This window comes from Ambystoma mexicanum, chromosome 9 (assembly GCF_040938575.1).
Source record: "Ambystoma mexicanum isolate Mex_15411 chromosome 9, UKY_AmexF1_1, whole genome shotgun sequence".
Taxonomy (NCBI): Eukaryota; Metazoa; Chordata; class Amphibia; order Caudata; family Ambystomatidae; genus Ambystoma; species Ambystoma mexicanum.
Genome location: NC_090931.1, coordinates 252,679,039 through 252,702,168, shown reverse-complemented (window position 1 = coordinate 252,702,168; position 23,130 = coordinate 252,679,039). Strand labels below are relative to the sequence as shown.

The 23,130-nt window shown below is 43.6% G+C and overlaps 1 protein-coding gene across 3 annotated transcripts in view; it reads left to right on the top strand.

Annotated features, from left to right (window-relative positions):
* Positions 1 to 22,226, top strand: part of SLC37A2 (solute carrier family 37 member 2) — a 497,972-nt gene extending 475,746 nt beyond the window's left edge. For 2 of the 3 annotated variants that reach the window (XM_069614557.1, XM_069614559.1), the window contains exons 17-19: positions 11,805 to 11,869; positions 12,923 to 12,998; positions 21,850 to 21,982. In XM_069614557.1, the coding sequence (XP_069470658.1) occupies positions 11,805 to 11,869; positions 12,923 to 12,974 (117 nt within the window). In that variant the 3' untranslated portion in view covers positions 12,975 to 12,998; positions 21,850 to 21,982. Of the gene's footprint in view, positions 1 to 11,804; positions 11,870 to 12,922; positions 12,999 to 21,849 lie in introns of all 3 variants that reach the window. The other variant, XM_069614558.1, reaches the window with a different exon arrangement.
* Positions 22,227 to 23,130: the final 904 nt, after the last annotated feature.

Below are 23,130 nucleotides of genomic sequence, written 5' to 3'. Positions count from 1 at the left end.
CGCCCTAGATAACTAATGCGCATGGACCCCCAAAATATTTTTTTTTTTTTTTTAAACCGGGCATGTTCTATTGTTCTCTTATAAAATATTCCTTCTTTATCTCTGAAACGGAATCCTTTTTTTATAAGCAGCTGCTCATGTTAGCCTGGACTGTGCAGAAGTAACAGGTTACTACCTAATTAATGAAATGACGTAGTATGGGGGGGGCATAGTTAATCCATGGCTAAGAAAGGGGGAGCTTATTTTTCAGGCTTGGAAGGTCCTTCATTGTCTAACACTGGAAACCTGAATGAAGTTTACACTGCCCAGTCTGCTCTGTAATATTTCACAAACGATTCATATGCTCCAATGCAGGATTTTTGGTGAACACCACTACAGTTGCTCTCAACTACAGACAAGGAATGTTTTAGAGACCCAACAGCAAAATCCTGGAATGTGCTCCTAAGATTTCTGCAAGTGTGAGGTTCTTCCTTAAAATGTAAGAAATGCTAAGAAAAATCTCTTCAGAAGCGATATCCTGCCTTATTGGAAGCTCTTGTGAACGTGGCACAGGCCCCAATATCCAGTAGTGCCATGAACTCGAATGATGAATGCTGCCAGGCCCCCATTGTGCAGTTCTGACTGCATCGCCAGTGTCGCAATTTGCTGGCAGTACAGGGCGCCCTCTATTGTCAAGGTGCCCGTGGCCTTTGCAAGATGTAGAACCCATGTTCCACTGGGACTAGCATTCTATCTCTTGTTGCCACGTTCCGGAATACAATTCCTTCTTTTAGGTTTCAGTACCTCTTAGTGCCATTATCAAGGGCCCCTTCGTAACAGTCATGTGGATTTTGCTGTCTGGAGGGCTTTAGTGTCATGGTCTCTGGTTTCCCGGAGCTAGAATTATTGATGCTAACTTGTAAAAAGGCCTCTGTGCTAATGCAATATGGCGTAGAGTTAGGGTCATCATTTCCACAAGGTAACCTTTTTGTTTGGACTGTAGCATTGTCTACCTCATGTCAAATGCTGGGTGAATTCTTCCTGCTCTCCTGTTTGGAGCCTAGTTTGTCCCACACAATCTGGGATTTGGGAGCTGAGTGGATGAGAGTGGGCCCGTGTATGGGAAGAGGAACAAGATGTGGTAAGGGGAGTAATACTGGCAGGTGTGTTTGAGAAAAGAAATTGTGAGGCTTGTGGTGGGAGAGGAAACCTGCAAAACCACATGCGAGAGAACCAAGGAATGAGAAACGGAAGATCTCGGCAACACACCTGCCCGTACTTGGAAGTGTTTCCCATCAGACAAGATATAGACTGGTGGCCGGCTGTACCATTTTTCCCATCTGAAGCTTCCTGTGTTGCAAATAGGGACCTCCTGATTTGGCTACTGGGAAAGCTGACAGAATTAGGAAAGAGTATTTAATGGTCAACCCACATTCTGCCACAAACCTTGCTTTTCAGGGTCATTTAAAACTTTTTAGATGTTTGATACTCGGCTCCTAGATTAGATGGCTGGTTCAAGAGGAACACTGAGGTAAGCTTGCAGCCTTCCCATGATGAGACTCTTAACATAATAAGCGTTTTGATCTTATCGTTCGGGTCCTCCAGAAGTCCAATTTATTAGCAACCAACTAAGATGAGTGACCAAAGAATTATTAATCTCCTTTTCAACTGCCTAGAGAAAACTCCTTCATGTGGCCCCGATTCCCTGATACTCGACATGTATGATATCTACAACACAGTGGCCTGCACTAGTCTACTGAAAAGATGGAGAATGAGTACCTATGCCTGGTGCATTTCTTATTCGGATTAGTTCTTGTATCTTCGAACTGTATTCTTCCAAGTGAAATAATGCAGGGATCCTTCACAATCCCACACATGTTCAATATCTACATAGGCTTACCGATCAGAACATAGGCTTAACGATCAGAACATTATTAGGTGTTCTAATTGTACACTGCTGATACTCCAAATATTGTAAATGCTTGCTCCATCTCTTGATAGCACAGGCTTCCTGGCTCGCTGACGAGTCTCCCTTCCTTGGGATAAAGTGAATGTAAAGAGGCAAACTAAGTTCTTGGTTGTGTGCAGTTCCATGAGTAGCTGAAATCTTGTAGGCTATGTCTTGTAGTTGTGTGCTCATTGTTTTTGGAAACCCATCCTGCGTTGGAAGTGGAAATAGTTACAAGCCAGAAGGAATGCTGTGTATTTTTGCCGTAAATACAGTCTGACACCATGTCGGCTGTACAGTTGAGTGAGAAGCCTGTCTTTTTTGGGCAGAGTACAGAATAACCTATCATGAAAGTAGGTCAGAATATTAGAAGAAACCTCACTTTCTTGACCTATGTCAGCTTTGCATCGAATTATGGCAAGGACAGACTTGGTTTGGGTGCCCCTCACATTTTTTTCGGATTGCTCATCTTGGCTAGAAACAGACAGGCCCAATCGGTACTCTCTATTCCACTGAGAGATTGCAGTGGATTATCTGTGATGCATAGACATGTGGTGTAGGTTTGTCATGGGCAATAAAAGGGGAATCTTTGTCAGACCTTTGGAACCAACTTCTTTTTTTCCAAAAGTTACAAAGGAGTGTGGGAGCCCATCGACTGAGGACGAACATGTGTCAAATACCCTGTTATATGGAATCTGTCCCACTCAGGAGGGTCTACAACCACGTTTAGCTCACTGCACCCTTCACAGAGGAGAACTATCTATTTGCATATCAGTCTGGTCCCACCCATAAGGGCAGTCTAGAACCGAAATGCTAGGCAATTCTCCTCTGAACAAGAGTGCCATCAGCAACCCCAGACACGTGTTTCGGCCTAGTCTGGCCTCATCATTGAGGTAAAGCTGTAAAACACAGTGAGCAAGGTGTCCACGTCTGGATTACCCTGGGTTACTTAGGGTGAAACCCCCAGTGTTACAATGGAGTGTGGGAGCCCCTCTACTGAGAACAAACATGGGTCAAATACCCTGGTTGTAGACCCCCCCCCCCCCCCCCCCCGAGTGGGCACCTTCCCATAGAACTGGTTATTTGGTCATGTTCGTCCTTGGTACAGGGGCTCACAGACCTTTTTGTGCATTCTTCTTTTGAGATTTCAGTCTACCCAAATCTGGGAAATACAATTCACTGTATCTTAAATTTCCTAATTTACTCGCATCTTTTACTCAATCACATTTCCTCCAACATGAGAACCCTCAATTCTCACTTGTCATCCTCATTTAAGGTTGGATACAGCCCTCTGGGTCCTCTTGACTGGAGCGACCCTTTTTCTATTACATTTTAAATCCATGCTTTGGTGACACGGTATCTAAGCTTCAGTATACTGTGAAGTGAAATGTTTCACCTCTTACAGAAACACAATAGTTAGATATGACCTCATTGATTACCAGCATATGGAATAATGGCAAGTTAACAATCTCTTACATGCATTCAACTTTAGGTTAAAGTCCTCCCTTGACCAGTCTGCCCCAGGGATGGTGAACATTTTTATAATCCAAAGCTAGGTGCTCTCTTTATTTAGTCATCCAGAGCCGTATTCATAAATTACAAATATATTGCACAGTGTGTACGTATATTAAATATAACTTCAGGAGGCTCAAAGTATGTTTAGCCATTCTGCAGGCAAAATCCGGTGCTTGCCAAAATCAGATTTCAAATGTCATTAATTAAAACCCTGCACTTACTTTATATGAAACTGTGAAGTATTGCCGTAACCCATCTTCTCTCTCGGCTGTACAATTCCCTCCAGAAATGCCTGCTTCAATTAACATACTTTATTGAACAAACGTTCAAAGTACAAGCTGAACGTAAATCAACATCACAGAAAATGACACTCCTCTTTTTCCCTGTTTATTCCCTCCATGGAACTCTTAACTATGAGGTCATTTTTCTGTCCTTACTCTGTTTAGCTACTTACGACTATGTCCCCTGTTTTTATTAGAAGGCCTAACATTTTAATGAACGGTTCTGAACAAAATAACCTACATTTTATGAAGATATTGTTCCTGCTAAACTGATCAAAATCTTTTTCTTTTTAAAAAACATTTATTTAAACTTGGCAGTCAAACAGGACGCACTATCATAGTAACAACAATAGATTGAGCTTTGCAACATAGGCACATTATCGGAGACCAATATATGTATAGCAAGCTCAAGAGTTTCAGGAAGTAGACGGTGTGGCCATGCCCCGTCCACATATGCCCCCCTCCTGGCCCAAGTATACCCGGCACCACAGGGCACTTAGACAAATACCCTCTGAATTCACTCCACACATCTTTGGACCTCGACGTGCCAGGTAACATTCCTACGTAAATGTAATAAATAAAATGGGTGCCCTCGCAATTGTCCACCCACACCAGGACCGACAGCCAGTCTCTTCCCTCCGGGGGGGACTTTGTCCTTCCACTTACAAAGTACACACCTTTCAGCAACAATGCAACCTATATCAAGAAAGGATCTGTTCCGTTTCGAAGGCATGTCTTCCCACAATCCAAATAATGCACCCATGGGTGGGAATGAAACCGGCTGATCAATGACCTCCGACAGAATCCAGCACATATGTCCAAAATGTGCATAGTTTACTACAGCCCCACAGCATACGCAAGTGGCCAGCATTCCCAAGGTTGCACCTTGGACATTCATGATCTGCGGACGGGTACATCTTGTTGAGCTTATTGGGCATATAATAGATTCAAAAGGATTGTGTCCTCCCACATATTCCTCATCTTTGATATATCCAATGTCCAGCTACAGCTGCTTCTAAATTTAATTTTTTTAGGCAGAGTGCACTGTGCCTTGATGCAGTCGACTCGATGTCCCTCAAGGGCCTCTGTTTCAAGGATGTCGTCATCAACGGCATATATAGCACGCGCAGCGACCGTTTGCTTCAGTTCCATTTTTCAGAGTAAGTTTACGCTTCGAGAACTATGACGCGCCTCAGATATGTCCTTGATCTAACCAAAAATGTCTTTGTCTTCGACACTGACTACCCAGAAGACTCTTACCACTTCATATTGCCTTTTGCTTTCTCTTGATGCAGGATTCACTTCTCTTGCTTTCTCAACAGTTTGTCGGTCCAAGACTTTCAACTGTACAGGGATTTTGCTAGACCCCTGTATGATCACTTTGACCTTTCATGGTGGTTCCCCTACGGCCTTCTGGTATCATTAGTTTTACTCAAAATATGGGATTAACCAGAGTCTCTCTAGTAAGCACCCATGTGGTGCCGATTCCCTCTGCAGCTGGTCTTCCCTTAACAATTTACAGTTCTTTGAACTTTTCTCAATGTGCCACTTTGCGACTTTCATTCAACACAGTTTGGTTTCTTATCGGTTCTCCCCTCGACTCACCAGCTGTGATGAACCGCTTGCCTTTCGTTGTATCTGGAGTCAAGGCTGGTCCCACAGAAACAGGCATCTCCCTCGGTCAATCTTATCAGCATAGGCACACTCCATCTACCATTGAAATCTGCTGCAACACACTTGAGCTATTATACGCAGTCTTATGATTCCTTCTGCAGAGGTCTTGTGGGTCTGGGTAAGAAAGGGAAAGGTTGCTTCTCTCCTCATCAGCCTTTAGATATTCGCCACCTTAATCCTCGTCTTCAACTTTCGTGCCTGGATAGCTGTCTCATTGTGCAGTCCGCCTTGCTCGTATTGTGCTCTTGTGCTCCACCTTTTATCCCTGTGGGGAAGGGAAAGGGCCATCAGGTGTGTGTGATCCTGGTCAATTGCCTGACTTTGCCTGACCCTTGTATTGGGACATGTTAGGTCAACGGCATTGGTGCTTGTCCATCTTCCATGGTGTTTGAAAGTGTTTGTGTTAGAAAAGGGGGTAGGGTAGAGTGTGTGAGTATCCTACAGTGTAGGTCAGAGAAAAAGGTGTTACAAGAAGGGGGCTACCGCGTCTTGCCCATCAGTGTCCCACTTCCACTCCCCGAAGATCCCCCCCCCCCCGAACATCCAGGTGATCCTCCCTCGCTAGTCCACCCCCAAGGAACTGGATCCAATAGCGATGGCCGTCTAGTGGCCATCTGGATGACAGACCCCCCGGAACTGGTCAGGGAGACAACTTCAGGTTTCTCACAGCGGCCAGCCAGTATATTTTGAGGTGTTGTGACGCAAATCCTCCGTTAACATAGGGCATCGTCATTTCCACCCATTTCTTGGGTGGAAATGACGCCTGGTAAAATAAGCTTTACCTGGCCAGAGGGGGATATTGGTGAAGGTGTATAGTAATTTGGAAAAGAGTATCATTTTAACCAGGGCCAGTCTACCTGCCAGCTAAATGGACACAGGCTTCCACTTATTTATCCCCCCACATACCGTTCCACGGCGGCATAGTTATGTTGGAGCAGTGAGCTCTTTTCTCTAGATACAACTACCCCCAGGTATTTAATGCGGTCTGGCGACCACCGCAAAGAGAAATCTCTGATTAACCTCACCGTGCTGGCTGTTAACAAGAACATTTTGGATTTGGTCTAGTTCACCACCAATCCTGAAAAATCACTGCGTGTAACATCACGCGTTATCGGGTGCAGATTCACTTCAAGGTCCCTGATAAACAATAGCACGTCATCCGCATAGAGGGAGATTATTTCCGAGGGAACCAACAACTGCAGACCCTGCCTCACATGACACTCCCTGATCAGGTCTGCCATTGTTTCAATGGCAAGGCCAAATAAAAAATGGTTGACAGTGGGCAATCCTGCCGGGTACCTCTTCCAAGGGGGAACTGTTCGGAGACCTGCGAGTTTACCAGGTCTCTCGCCACCGGACGGGTATATAGAAGCTTAATGTACCTAATCATGGTGGAGCTGAGCTGCTGGGAGACACGCCGGCTCTTCATTTCACCTGCAGCCAGGGGTGCAGCGCCAAGAAGCCACCTGCCATGGGAAGTTGGCACTTTACAAACCTGCATAATATACAACCTTCCATAACAGAATTTTCATATACTTAGTACTGCAGTACCATGCTGATCGAGGACTTTGTATTTGCTGATTATTAGTGGTAAATACCACCTTGGACGCATGCTGTTATACCTACCTATATAATACTCCCCATACTACCAAACCCCACAAAGCATTTATAAAACATATAAAATGTGTCGTTGAAATTGCCTGGACATCATAGACAACCCCTGATATCGAATACCCCTAACCCGTCCCATCTTCTGGAAATCTAACAAAATTTCCAATCTCAGCACTGCAACCATTTGCAATCTTGAAGGCATTCCACAGTACTCTGTGAAAATACCCTTGAAACCTCCTGTCACGATACACAATGCTCCATCTAGTGTGCAGTGGGACGGGCCACCACGGATGGTCCAGTCACCAGAAGACCGTTCACTCATCCAGAAATCGGAAAAGAGTATTTGCACGAGCAAACCTCAGTCAAAAGGGCAGTGGGCACGTGCAGTGCTAATGTGCAGGTGCTGCCTGAGGCCCTGCGTGTCCCACAGCGTGCCATGCCCACACTTGATTCTGACCCGAGCCTCACGGTGCCTGCTGCTGCTGCAGACAGTGCCGCCGAGAGTGCTGCCTGCCTCACGAGGGAGAATACGTTATAATAAATATTATACAAAAAATCATGCATTTGCCACTCTAACATTTACACATTATAGGCAAGCGCCTAACCTTGCCTAGTGGTAGCACCAGCCCTGCCAGGCAGAGACAGGTCGGTAATCATTATGCTGTTGTCACTAGTCTCAGTCACATCTGCCTAGTTCTTCGGGTCTCTGGGGAAGAGCATGATGTCTCTGGGTTTCCTGGTAATCTGAGAAATTCCGCCCATGCTGCCACGTGATTGGCTGCTATAGTTCTTTCTGTAGTCAATCACATTTAGGCATGAGTGGAGGCTCTGTATTGAATGTAAATACCGTCCAGGCATCCTCAGCAGTACAGCAACACTACAGGGTATGGTGATTGCGGCATGTGACTAGTGTTCTGGAGGGACTGGCATGGACCACCTGCCAGGAGTCCCCATTCTTCCAGAAGTTTCTCACACCATTCTCTGGGGATAGGGCTTCGCTAGGCAGAAACCTCATACCCACCACCGCGCACCCCTTCCTCTCAGATGCTCTGAGCTTGGCAGTGCAATGGATGGGTGCAGACATGCACTCTCACTTGTCTGAGAAGGTAACTGAGAATCAGCGGTGGGGCATTTGCAAAGAAGTGTGTTTTTCTGCTGCCCTGAGCTTTTTGTATGGACCTGTTGGCATGTAATCGCTTTGTGCACCTCTACCTTGGTGTATCAGTTTGAAAAGTACACTTTTTTTTATGTTTCTTGGTAGTCTTGTTTTTTGTTTAAATATGTGGGTGTGGCCGGTGGGAAGAGCCTTGTGGAGCTTGGGTGACCCAATTCTCCAGGCTTTTTTTCTCTAATGTAGGCACGTACGTAGATTGAAGAGTCGTGTGGATGTTCATGCACCAACACGATTGCCAACATTAGAGGTCACGCAGCCTCCTCTGCAATGTTTGCTAGAGCAGGGAGGTCTGTGGGTGGGAGGTTTGAGAGGAGGCACCAGAGAAAGCTTGGTATCATTCCCATTTGAAAGAAATGCCTCAAGAATCTTTTCCAAGTACTGCTCCAATACATTGTTGAGATTTTATATAACGGTTAGTGATGGAAGCCGTCTGTGCGCTTCTCTGCAAGGGTTGTTTGCTTGCCTTTAATCCTTGTTTGGTTTTTATTTCATTGGTGTATCCCTGTTTCGGTTAATTGGGTTTCAGTTGTTTTGGGGAACTCTTCTTGTGGTGGTGTCCGCTTCTCTATGGTCTTCTTTTCTGTTTAGTTCAGTGAGTGAACGAGCCATGATTTTTAGTGATTTTCTGAATTTTAGATGTTTTGTTGTTCACATCACATGTCTCGCCAGAGAGCCGTTGTCTTCTGCTGTCTCTCACAGAAACGCAACTATTGCAGGATGTATATAGGGAATATTTGTGGTTCTTTAAAACGCACTAGAGCACATATTTACTTTAATTCAGCATGACTTCAGGGCCTGAGGGCGCGTGAATGGGAGGTTGGGCGTGGGGAGAGTGCCACAGTTGAGATACAGTGCGGTTTCATTCCCATGTGAATTTGAATGACTTTATGCACTTGACAAACATGTCTGAATCATAGTGAAGCGCTGTACAATTGCCAAAAACCATATGAAACCATATGAAACCAAAAGGCACTTCGGGCTAATGACCGGGTCCATCGATGAGTGCGCCGAGCTGTTAATTCAGAGCGAGAACACAGGACGTAGGACCCGGGATGTTGCTAGGTTTGGAAAAGATCAAGGGCCCCCTCAGCCCCTTCCCCTAGCAACGCCTCTGCTTATGACCGTATACTAAGCCTAGCTTCCAGCAGTATCAATTGCCCTGCATGTCATGGGCAAAAAGGCAATGCAAGGCCAGGGGCCATTAAAACGAATCCATAATGTACAAAACAGAGCAAACGTGAAGCAAGCATCGCCTGGGTTCAACATTAACTGAATTGTATAGCGCGACAAAAGCGCTGAACCACTGTGTTGTCTCTCCTCTGCGCAATGAGCCACACTGTTTGCTTCTATGTTATATTTTTGCTTTTTGCCGGTTGCCTAATAAAACCAATTTGATTTTTTTAGCCAGTTTTTAGGCGGCCTGCAAAAACATGACATAGCTTTGTCCCCACCCTCTCAGGAAGGATGTGCTAGAAATAAGGGGTGTTTCACCCCCTGAACTCCTTTCCTCTGTCCCTGGTCCGGGCATGCCTGTCAGCGTCTGCGCGCACTCGTGTGGGGCAGGGGCATGACAGTTTGATTTAGAAAGTGTGGTCACAGAGCAGTCTTTCTAAATCGATCTTTTTTTTTTTTAAGGTCTTTGACCTACTACCCACCGTTTTCATCTTTCTTCGGATCCACAGAAGACCTAGTTGAAGGGGCAATGAAGCCATAGGACAATCGTGCTTGCTTTACCCATCTGTGTCATCACCAGCTATGAATGAAGGTTCCAGGATGGCCCTTCCTCTCATGGTCAGTGTCTGTGTATCTACTGGGTCATCCTGCACTAGATAGTCTCCCCTATATGGAATAGGAACAATTGAGCCAGCTATCTTGTCCTCTGCTTCGGTTGTTCTAGCGTTCGTGCCATATCACATGCCTTTCAAACGGAAGCCCGGTCTGTAACCCTAAACGTCAAAGTTCTGATGCATGACATGCAGGGGTTAAAATCGTACTGAAATCAACATTTTGCAAAGCTATGAATGAATCTGCAAAGAAAATGGACAACATCACCTGTGTACAATAACATCCTGCGATGGTCTGAATACCCCAAGTCATTTCAGTTTCCTTTCTGATGCTTGGTCTCGTGCCTCCAGTCTAGGGCGAAGCCCTCATGTCGGGCGCCTCTTTCTAGCTCGAGTATGTTAGTAATCGGTAGTCCTGCCCGCATGTCCATCTATTTAAAGTCTCCTTTTGCTTAGATTGGAATACACATATTACAATGCATTGTGGGAGGAAAAGCACTGTAAACTAAACCAGCATGAGTAAGTAGTGGGAAAAGAAGAACCTAATCACTGTATATGTAACTGTCATTTAATCCCTATATGTTTAAAAATATTCTTTGAAATGTGCCCTTTTGACCCATGTTTTTTAACCTGTCCATGGGTGGAACCCAACCCCCTCTTATAAGAGTTGCGCTTACTCGCTGCGCTTGTTCGGTGAAGTATGGGGCCACTTTTAAAAAAGAAAACCCATCCGGGGCCACTTTTGATTCCCAGTCCAGACTTGTTCTTATCTTGAAACATTCTCTTCCCTTCTGGGGTAATGAATCTGTAAATTACACTGCGCTTTTGCCAAAGCGCTTTAAATGACATATAATAAATACGCATACTCTTATATAATACAGTTATTATCTGGTACTCGTTTAATGAACTCAAAGGATGAAAGGCTGAGTTGGCCTTGCCAAGATTCGAAGTTGTGGCCTGCAGATCACACACAGATCTCGACAGCGCACTTAACCGTCTAAGCTATATTTCTCTGTAGTAATGAAGTAATACTATGTCATGCTTTTTATGTAGCACTATGTGCCAGAGTCTTTCCACTTGAAGCTTTGTTACCCAGTTTAATGGAACATAGTTTGTGGACCAGATGTAACCTAGTCCCTTTTTCTTTCTGGTCAACAAACTGAGTCCGACTTGCCAGGGGTTAACCGTGGCAAAATCCGACTGGCCGCCTGTGTCGGAGGAGTTTGCACTTAACCGGCGAGCAATAACAGAACAAAACATACCACAAAACATGAATTGCTTTGATCGGGCGCCATTGTACATTTATATACTCCTTCATGAAAGCCCTCTTCGAAGTATCTACGGTTTGGCAAACAAGGGAGCCGAGGCACAAAATCACAATGTGATCAAGTGGTAACGAAAGCTGGGGCGGTTAACAAGGTCCACAGTGGACTAATCTGCAACTCCACTTCACTAGATCCCTACCCTTATTGGGCACTTTATTTTTGACCTCACTCTGCTTTACTTTGGGACTATGCTCATACAGTTCCATGGTGCCACAGCCCTTTTCTTATGGTGGCAAAGGGCAGGCCAGTTGATAACATGGGTATGGGGTTTAAACATTTGTTTCCAAAATGCCATAGTTAATGTGCGTGCAGCAAGAGAAGGAAACCAGTGGCTCTGGCAAGTCGGTCCGACACTTGCCATGTCAATTAGGTTCATCCACCTGTAAATTGGACTTCATGGATCCCATGTGGCAGCAAATGTTGGCTTATTCGTTGTGTAATTTCATCTCTTCCTGCTTCAATTAGTCGAGACTCTAGTAACCCTCTTCTTTGGTTCTCTCCCCTCTTTTGCAGTTGCTGTCTCGGTTGGTGTACAAGGAGATGAGTGGATGGTGTGGATCATTAACGAAAAGAAGAGGGTATGCGTTTTTGACATTTAAAGGCTAGGCCAATTTGCTTCAGCTCCAGTTTGGAAACATTGTTTCAAGGGTACACATGTTAAGGGCCACTTTGCTTTATGCCTCCATGTGATGCCTGAGCAGGTGTGCAGATCCCCAAAAAATCATGAATTACCTGTTGCCCCAACAATCCTGTTCAATCCATGATTGTCCCAGCAAACCAAGATTGTGCCCCTAACCCCCACCCCTCCTTTAATAGCAGGACTTGCTCAGTTTATCAACATTTTCCCAATAACTATCAAATATCAATATGACAAATAGCTCTTACTGGCAAAGTATTTTTATATTCAACTGCCCCCACCACCAACCACCAAAAGAATAGTTGCTCTGCTTCCTAGGGAGGGATTTTGCAGTCTGGCTTCATGCTTTTAAAATTAGACACCATTGGACAAATTCTCAAAAATGAATGCAAATCAAAAAAAGCACGAGTCGCTTTTACTCCCCTTTTCCAAACAAGCTCAGGGGAATGCATTTGTTTTGTGTGCATTTTAAAGCGCTTGCTGTTTTTGAATCCAGGCTGTGCTTTGAAATGCACGGAAACGCCCCCTGTTTTGTGCAAAGGGTAAAAAAAGGCATTTGACTGTGTGCATCTGGGATTTGAGCACAGTGCACATTGGCTCAAACGAGATACGCCAGCGTCTCATCACTTGCACCAAAACATTTTTGAGAATTTGCCCCATCTCTACTGCATTTCTGGAAAACCCTTTTCCGCCATGTCTTTTGCCTCCTGAGAAATTGAGGGGAGCTCGACTTCAAAAGCAGAGAGTACTCCGGGATAATCCAGCCTGATCTCTGGTATGAGAGATAGAAGCTAAACAGTAGAATAAGCAATTACCTCACTTAATCTCCAACCACCTAATCACAAGTCAGTAAAGTTTCACGGATGCTTTGTGGAGAGTCTAGGTCCCTCATGTGACGTTCATGTTCTGAATTTAGGGTGCAAGTGTTTTCTCGAAACCCCCAAGCTCCTTCCCACCTGGACTAAAAGGTTGTCTTGAATGTGTCTTCATACAGTAGCTCTGATCTGGCATTAGAGAACAAAGTAGCATTGGATAACATGAAGTAATTGACAAAGCTTGTGTTGTAAATTGTGAGTATTTTTAGTTTTATTTGCTTGAGTGTTTGCAGCTCTGGTGCGATTAATCTATCGATCTATTCATTTAAAATCAGTCATTGATTTTGTGTTTCTATCGTGGGGTTGATTTAGGGGATTGCGTGCCAATTACATTCGTACAGCAACCAAGCAAGATAGTGTGTTACTATTGTAATGTTTTGCAACATACTCCTTATAAAGACTCATGTAGGTCAACATGCGTTTAACACATCATGGGAGCCTGTGAACTTATTCAATGTATTTAAAAATGAATAATTCTGAAGGATCATACATATTGCAAACATCCTGGCAATGCGACTTGTAGGATGACTGAGACTCTGCCAGACCACTGCCTCTTAAAGGCCATCTCTTCCCAGCAAGTATCTCCCTCCCTTATTAGCATTTAGTAACCCTTGAGACTGTATTGGATAAACTCCAGCTCTCCTAGCACACCTGGTTTTCCCAATAACCTGGTCCTTTTCAAAGCCATTACTACAAAGGCGTTTAACCTAGTGAGTGGTGTTGAGCCCCAATTCACAATGAGTTTGATTTTCTCTACAAAAGCAGCTGTATCACCTTTGCAGTTGGCCACAACTCAAATTGTCCTGATTCTTTAACTATGAGCGTTGAAATATCTTTATTTTATTTTTTTATGAGGAGTTGGTGGAAAAGAAATCTACAAAGGCCCCTTACTTCATTTTTAAAAATAAATTCTTTATTTTTCATCACAATTCTTTGCAAGTGGTTTGGTCAAATGTACTTATTTTTTGCCATTTTCTCTTTGCAAATATTTGGGATGAAATAGCAAGTGGAGAGGGTGTATTCACAATTTGGTGTGAAGTGAATTGTGCCCCACGAACTGCCTGATTTCGCATAGGGTGGACGTTTAAACCTGTGGCATTCCTTACTTTAGTCTCTCCCAGTCTTGTTTGGGGAGAAACCTTTCAACACAATTCACAACTAGAGCGCCACTGACTGGATAAAAGATCACTGCAATGTTTTTAGTTCAGCAACTTCAGGGCAGATATGCTAAACCTAGAACACAAGCCTGAACAAGGGAGCTGAGAGGTGGCAAGTGGGCACCTCTCCTTCCCCGCACCTCTCGAATGGTAGAAGCAGGTTATCTGGAAAGGGTAGCCCTGCCCCCTTTTCTTCAGATGGACACTGGCCGGGGTTGGTGTTATGCATCTATAGCTCACAAAACTTCCATGGGAGTATTTCTAAACGATTCGACTCATTTACTGACCAATTCTTACATCATTCCCAAATGGTGGCCAGAATTCTAGTTCCACATAATACATGTTGATCTACATTTATTTATTCTGTACGTATAAATCAAAATTGATGACAAGAAACTTGACATTTTAATATTCATGTACACATGTTGATACTAACTATTAAGTGAGGTAAAGCAAAAGTAAGTCTCAAATATGAAGCATGAGAAATTAATGACATGCCTGCGTAGGTCATGTTAAATAGAAAAATAGTACAAATTAATATTGTCAAAGCAGGAAATAAACCTGCACATTGAATGGGAAAAAAATCAAATCACAGATCTACTGAACAAGTAAAGGTTGACTAGTTTGGGCAGAACATGCCCTTTATTTGCCTGCCCACCCTACCTTCACCCAGAGTACTAGCAAGTAGGAGAGTAGGGGGTGACACCAAAAATGTAGCTCTTCTCGCTGCAACAAATACACTTTTAAGTGGACCCTGTGGCATATGGTCACTAAATATTCCAAGTAGGAGGAGCAAGGGTCTCTGCCCTCCAAACTCTGTTAAACGGGTCGGGGAGGCGAGGGGCGTTGACATCCATATTTATGCAGAAGCCTCACACTGGCTTGCATTACTTTGAATGATAGAATTCAATGGCGAATTAATATGTTGAATTTACTGCATCTCCTTTGAGATGGGTAGCTCAGTGTTCGCATGGGCAGAGTCACAACTTGGATGAACACTCCTAATCATGTATGAGCCTGGTGGAGCATTTGCCCCAATGCTGACAACCGAAGCATTGCTTTCAACAGGGTGGTGATGGTTAATTACAATCTTGGTGCCATGAAAGGCCAGTATTTCACCAAGCCCCGCGGTTTATTAGCTGCACCTTTGTTTGAACAAAATAGTATTTTTGCCCCAGGCATGTTTTTAAAAGGGACGGGGATTGGCATATGAATATGAATAGCTTTAGTCGTTTTCGTTTCCCGTACTATGAGTTGGACCCAAGTACAAGTGAGTGCAGCTTCAAAAGTTAGGGCTCCTGGTTGGGAGCCTATTCTACCCAGGAGGGTTAGTAGGGAACAATGATTACAATTGAATAGGTCCAAGAGAAATAGGTGCCAACAGAATACTCCTGTTTTTTTTTTATCACCCTCTGCATCAAAGAAGAATAAAAATGTCCAAACTCTGTTATAGAATCAATCTTATTTTTTTATCTAATGTTAGTACAGTTCAAAATAAAATGGACGTTTCAGAGTTAGCAACAAGAGAAAAGGGAGGTCATTGACCTAAAGTACAGAAAATATTTACATCACACGGAATCAAAGGTTTTTCGGTAGGACAACCATTTTGTGTGTGCAAAACAAAAGCAAATTCAAATTTCATTTGTCAAGGGGTTCGCATGAAAATGGCAAACATATAAACAATTGGACATTTACAACATCACTTGCGAACCCCTTGACAAATGAAATTTGAATTTGCTTTTGTTTTGCACACACAAAATGGTGGTCCTACCGAAAAACCTTTGATTCCGTGTGATGCAAATATTTTCTGTACTTTAGGTCAATGACCTCCCTTTTCTCTTGTTGCTAACTCTGAAACGTCCATTTTATTTTGAACTGTACTAACATTAGATAAAAAATAAGATTGATTCTACAACAGAGTTTGGACATTTTTATTCTTCTTTGATGCAGAGGGTGATAAAAGCACAGGAGTATTCTGTTAGCACCTATTTCTCTTGGACCTATTCAATTGTAATCATTGTTCCCAAGTGAGTGCAGCTACTTCATGCAGAGAAATTCTAGGCTATTGGAAGTTTGCATATTTTTATGCCTCATGTGCAGAAAAGTAGGGCCTGAGATATTCTTTGTGCCATTAGTACAGTGGGACAGAGAAAAATGGCTACAGGTGTTAAATTGTGATGTTGGAAAACAAAGAAGACTTGCCTCTCCTTAATTAAGCAATAAGCCCGAGCAGGGGGGCATTACCACTTCAGGTAATGCCCCTGGGCCCGTAGTTACAGGTCAGAGCAAAGCGAGGCCCTTAACGAAGGCCCCAGGGCATTACCTGAAGTGGTAATGCTCCCCTGCGAGGCATTTATTGCTATTAGTAACCAGCTTGTAAGTCCAGGGTACTTAAAGCATTTTTTTTCTCCACCGTTTCGGAACAGAAAAGAAAAATGTAAAAGAAATGGCCGCCAGGGAATGGAAAACAAAGTCAGTTTTCCCTTTCCATGGCGGCCATTGAAAATACGTGAAAAAAGAAAACAAACAAAATGGCTGCATAAATTAAACCAAAAAAAATGGCCGCCATGGAATGGACAGAAGGGACTATGTGTAGTCCCTTCTTCCTTTCCATGATGGCCTGTCGCAGATCGGGAGCGGACGCACTGGGGACAGAAGTGTTCCCAGCGCATCCACTCCTGAAATAGACAGAAAAGAAGTTAAGTGGGTGTGGGAGGGCAGGTAGGGAATTCTGTGTTTGTAGGTAGGGGAGAGGGAAATACCCAATTCCGTGGCGAGGGGAGATGGCGGCCGCCAGCCCTGAGGAGGCTCAGGACAGCGGGTTTACCGTCTTGTAACGCCCTCGGTCTGAGCCTCCCCATTGGCTGGGAGGCCACCAGAACCCCCTCGCTGGGTACTAATCATGGTTATCAGTTGAACTCAGATGTTCTATTTCACATAGCTTGAGTGATATCAGCATCCTAATGTTCGATTTGAACTGGTGATTCAATTATAAATTCTCAGCCTTTATACAATTTAACTTGGGCAGGCGAGCTTCACTCCTTTACAATAGACCAGCTGACACAAAAGATTGATGGCATCAACTTAAAACCATGAAAATCGTAGATGGAGGAAGGATCGCTTCACCATCTTCTCTGCCAGGTGTCTGTAATAGGTCCTAGAATTGTATGGTTAAATGCACCAGGTGTTACTGCCTTAAAGGTCAAGCCACCCACCTACAAATCTGTTAATTATTTTAAAAGCAAAATATATACATTTTTAGGCTATGCGATGTAAATGTCAATTTTTCAGCTTGCAAATCTTTTTTAGATTCACATGATTTGCATAATACACAATCTAGTGGTTGGCCAAACTGAAAAGTAGGCATCGAGGGGTCTCACTTTTTTCTGCCATTGGTTCGTAAGTAGAGGAGAACACGAAGACTAGGTTCTCACAGCAGAGATGGTGGAGACTTTTTCGTCAATGCCAGGTCTTAAAAGAAAGAACAATGTGTTTATTGATTTTGAAGATTTTTTAACATCTGGTGCACATGGAACACTTCCTGTTTACATTCTCCCCTAAGTGCGTAAATCTTGGTGTCCATGAATTGGCAAGCACATGGTCTGTAATATCAGACTTCTACAACACTACTAGATAGGCCTGTGCAAGGTTCAAAGTTCTTTAAACTACATCCAAATATGGTACATAGATATGAACACCGTGATTTCACGGGAGTGACGAGTGCTGCGTGCACCACTGGTCGACCAAAAGACTTGCCTTTGGAGTGTTTAAATTAACCAGGAAAATCGTGTTGCATAACATTAAGGTTGTTCTGAAACGAACCACTAATGTAGTTAGGGCATGCTTCCCCAGCTTCGGTCCTCAAGAGCCAAATTCACGCTGTTTTCTGAATATTCACACAGAACACATGTCCATACTGGAATCTGAATTGGAGTTATCTCAATCTGGTTATCCTGAAAACCTGGCGTGGGTGGCACTTTAGAAAACCGGTCTTGGGGACCTTTGAGGGTTTTCATGCCTGAATAAGCAGAAATTAAACGAAAAGCCAGGATTTTGATATAAGAAGTTGAATGTTTCTGCCACCCCTTGCTTGAACTAACAAATTAACACAATAACACACTATCGTGCAAACTTAATGTGTGCAGCTATGCATGTGCATGCTATTGTAGGTATTGATGTATGCATACCTAAAGATACGGAATAATCGTCCTCCGATGTGGTGGTGGTGGTGGTGGTGTTACTATTTGAAGTGTTGAAACGGCAGTTAAGAAAATGCCAAAAGCATGCAAACTAATCACAATAAGTGTAAATCAAATCAAGCAATCACGCTAATTTCTCATCGTTCAGTAGTTCTGGATCGAATCAAAATGGATTAGTAGATTTCCCTATTGGGACCCATGATTTTAATTGGATCGATGTTAGGTTCTCTATTCTAATTATAACTAAAACACTAAACTGTGGCACTGCCAAAGGCAGCATGTCATTTCACTAATGGACGACACCAGGCATGCTCCGGCCACAGTTGTCACCAGGTAACGCGTACACTGAGGTTTGCAGGTAATGTTTCCAGTGGATTCTGTGCTCCTCTTCTATGCATATTCTGTCTTTCAAACATTTTGAATTTGTCTTGGGTCTCCATGTGTAAGACCTAGACCCTCAAGGAATGAAAGCTTAGTTTGGTGGTGTTCGAAAGTGATCAACACCCAGCAATACGCCAACACCAACATCACAACCTGTTGGTGGTCATCATGCCATGGTTTTATGTTTTGGTGCAGTGGGTCTATCATTCCAGGTCGATTTTCAGTAGAGCAGCCAGCAGTTTTATTTACTAACTACTTGTGATGCCACCATACCGAGAGTGCTACATGTTTAAATGCATGTATGACGTCACAACGAGTCAGTGCAATGTAAGTAAACCAGCTCGCTGTTCACTTTCCTTAAAGACCCTCTGGTGTGGGTGCCCTTTCAGTCTACCAAGGGTTTTGTGTTTTCAGTCCTGCTCTTGCAGTGGGGTCTTGGCCAATAGGTAAAGATTACTTGTTCACACAGGCCTGTGGATTTGAGTCTTGCCATCAGTTGGTTAGTTGGCTTTGTGGTTCAGCAGTTCGCTGTCTAGGCATGACCTTTAGTGAGAAACTTTCTTTTTTGGAACTGACAGGGTTTAAAGTCCAGAAAATGTTTCAAAAGGGGAGCGCTTTGCAAAAGTGTCAAGAGAAACGAAAATGCTAAAAAGGCATACAAGTTATGAAGGGCTTGCAGCTTTTGGTGAAAATACCTGCAGAAAACAGTAAGAATCCACTGCTTCGAAAAATTATATCTGCACAAATGTGTTGTTTGGTGATACTTACAGCAGATTTAGATCTATGCAACGTTTCTCTACCATGTGTACCCAGCCTCACTCCTGTCTACCTGTGTGCCCTCCTTTTCCTGGTTTGAAAGACCCTCCCTTAGTCTGTACATGTGTTGTCTCGCTTCCTTTATTCTACTTTGGCCCTTTCAGACATTTTCTCTCTTGTTTTTAATCTCACTTTCTCTCTCCCTCGTTTTTCTTGCTCTGTTATTTTATCTGCCATGGGTAACCTCCTTTCTTTTGCTAGGATAAAAACAAAGAACGACTTCATCTTCCATTTTCTTCTTTCTTGTTGTCCACGAGCGGTTGCACACTTTCTATCCTCATTCCCTCTGGTCTCTGGCTAAGTTCTTTCTTTCTCCACACTCCTTGCCAAGGAAGTTTGCATACAATGGTTCCGCCCACAAACTGCTTTTTTTCCCTTGGGCGAGACCACAGCTATAAAATATTATACACTGTTGTCAGCACATCTGGTACCCTTATTGTGACCGTGTCACTAATAGAAACTTGTGTTTAGCTTAGAGAGGTACCTTTAGACTGTGCGATAACTGTCTGAGATTTTGTAAGTCTTCAATAAACGCATACAAATTTCTTATGTTTAGCTGTATACTTTTTTTTTAATATGAATTGTCTTTTTGGTACTTGTATTATAAATCATACAATTTTTCTCCACAGTTTTTTATCTTGGGCAATTTTGTATTGATTTCATACAGTTTGCTGTTTCTCTCTCATATATAGTTATACACTTATTTTCACTTTGTGGTCATATAGTTTTTGTGCTTTGTATTGGTTTCATAAAATTTTAATGTTCTTTTTCCATTGCCATTCATCTCTCGACACGTTTTTCCCCATAACAATTCTTATGGTTCATCAGGAGAGCTGCCGGAGTGTTTATTTTCTTTTCTGATCCTAAAGGAACTTTATTTGTTTCCTTGCACTTCAATTTTTCCTTCTGTATTTTGTAACCTTATCTTTATATGGAAGGAGAAAGATCTGATTCTTTCAGGCACAACGCACGGTCCTTGCCAAGGAAGACCTGCCGCTGATCTGGCACCTCATAACTCCTTTTTTTCAGTCTTCTATCTTCCTCCCTGATTCCCCTCTTCATCAGTCACTGTGGTCTTCCACTAAAGCAATTCTAGCGGACGCAAGAGGGAACCATTGTGGCTCTAAAAAAAACGAAATCTGGCCCCATTGCGAGGAAGGTGCATGGGGCGGTAAAATGGCACGTCTCGTGCGGCAGCATAGATCTGTTCACCAGCCTGATCACCCTGGTGCTTTACAGTGGTAGAAGTGTACCCAAAAAGGTAGTGGAACTGTGACCCTTGCGGAGAGCAGCATGCAACACATTTTACCAGGTTGCAGCTATGCTGGTTGACATCCAATTGAGTTGCAACAGATTTCAGTTTAGCTGTAACTGCTATTGAGTGGTAAAGTGGAGAAATTAGCTTTAACTTCACAAGGAACCGTTCCAGAATGGTAAAAAATGGTTGCAAAAAGTAGTGCAACTGTTAAAAGTAAGAAAGAAAAGTAGTACAACTCTGCTCCTGACCGTTCCCGCTCACTTCGACCACTGGTCTTTTATGATATGTGCCTCTTGTTTTACAGCACCACAATTTAACATGATTTGCACCTTTTACGAACTCCTGCCATCCTCACTTTTTCGAAACATACGCAATCTCCCTACTCTCATCTGCCTTTATAGGGCCGGATAGCATAGCAAGTACTTTTACTATGGATTAGCACCGTTCCTTATTATGACATTGTTGCCCATACAGAATATAGTGCAGTTCCTATTTGGCACAAAACGTGTTCTTACTGTTCTCATATTTAAACAAATGTTAGTTTAAGATGGTAATATTTGTACACTGTCCATACAGTAGCATTCTATTTAAACTGTATACAGTACCTGCACCGAAGTCTTAGTCCAGGGCCTTGAGCGGGTGCCTGCCTTTCCTTTCTTTCCATCTCCTCTTTCCCCTTCAGTGCATCAGTTTTGTTTTTCTTCCTTTCTTTGTCTTCTTCGTTCTTCCTCGCCTCACTTACTTTACTCACCTTCTCTCCTTTATTTTATTGATTTATCCAGCCCTATTTTCCTGCAGCATCATTTCTCTTTTTACTGTTTCCATTTTTCTGTCTTGTACACATCTGATCTGTCGTGCCCTCTTTCTAAGTTTTTCTGACCGCACTTTCTTTCCCCCGCTCATTTGACGCTTTTCCTCAATCGTTCTCCTTACCCTCCAGTTCTCGCTCATTCTTTCTCACTGCGCGATGCGTCAACTCCCCTTTGCATTTGAATGATGCATTTTGCATAAGGACAGTTGCTGGATGCCACGTGCAGCTGGCACCTGGGTTGCAGACTCCACCGAGGCAAGATCGGACAGTCTTTTAATGTTTCCTCCTTATGTAATTACATTTGTGGAAACAAACTGCAGCCTAACAATGGCAGGAGCTGTTTCTGAATGGCCCCGCCGCCATCTGCATTCACCCCGGGCGGGCTCCCTTACAAGGCATTGACATGTCTGTTTTCATCTTGTAGATTTAAGGAAGTGTGAGCAGCCAGTGAAGAACCAGCAGGTGTCGGGCTCGAGCCGAATCGTGCTGACGGAATCGGCTTTGATGCTGCTAGTTCAAAGTTGGAGAGAATAAAGCCAGCTGAATGGACCTGGAAGATTGAAATATGTAAAGGAGAAATGCAAATAGGCCGACACGTTTTCATCGCCTCCACTTTCTGTACAGCAAACAGAAGGGGGAGGGGGGTTCTCAAATTCAGAGATGACTGTAAATTTGCATGTATTTTTGTGTTATGAATGTGCTGTACGGGTAATTATTGTTTCTGTCCCATGACTGCTGTCTGCTAATTGTTGCTCGTGTTTTATGATCATCATTTTTACTATTAAAAGTGCCAAAAGGAGACCTTCTGTTCCATTTCATTTAATCCTTTGCCAGAGCAATAAGCAATGGCATCTGTGCCACACAACACCCTTTGATCTTTTGTCTGTAAATCAATGTGAAAAGCAACGTGGTTTAAATCATGTTACGACCACTGCAGAACTCTCTGCACAGCTACGTATTGGGATAGTAGTTCGGCGAGAATGGTAAATTGTTTAACAACTTGGGGAATGCAATTCTTACACCTCCTAATGCAATGTACATAATTAAGCAATATGCCCCTCGCGGCGGGGGCATTACCGACTCAGGTAATGCCCCCGCTGCAAGGGGCATATAGCTATTAGTAACCCGGCCTGCAAGATCTGCATGACCGGGTCACTAAACATTTTTTTGGTCCTGAAATGCTGCAGCGTTTCGGCACAGATAAAAGAAGGAAAAAAGACCAAGAAAATGGCAGCCGGGAAAGGGAAAATGGAGTCAGTTTTCCCTTTCCATGGCGGCCATCGGGAGCGGACGCGCTGGGAACAGAAGCGTTCCCAAAGCGTCCACTCCCCCCAAAAAAAGAAGGTAAGTGGGGTTGGGAGGGTGTGAGGGAGGGGGAAAAAAATGGACCTGTGTTCCCGGCGGGGGACGATGGAAGCCGCCAGCCGTGTGGAGAATTGGAGTGGGGATGGTCCTGCTCCAAGTCTCCACACAGCTGGAGTCTGCCATCGTCCTCTACCGGGGACAAAGCAGGCTGGAGGGAAGGGAATACAAAAAAAACCTGAGGCTCACACATGCCTGGTTTACATACGATAACTGTGATGCAATGACTACTCTGTAGGAGAACAGGGATGAGTGTTGGTTTCTAAATTCAGCCCCACACTTCTAATTAACCAGCCATGATTCCAATCATAAAGGCAAAATGGACACAACATGAATGGTACAC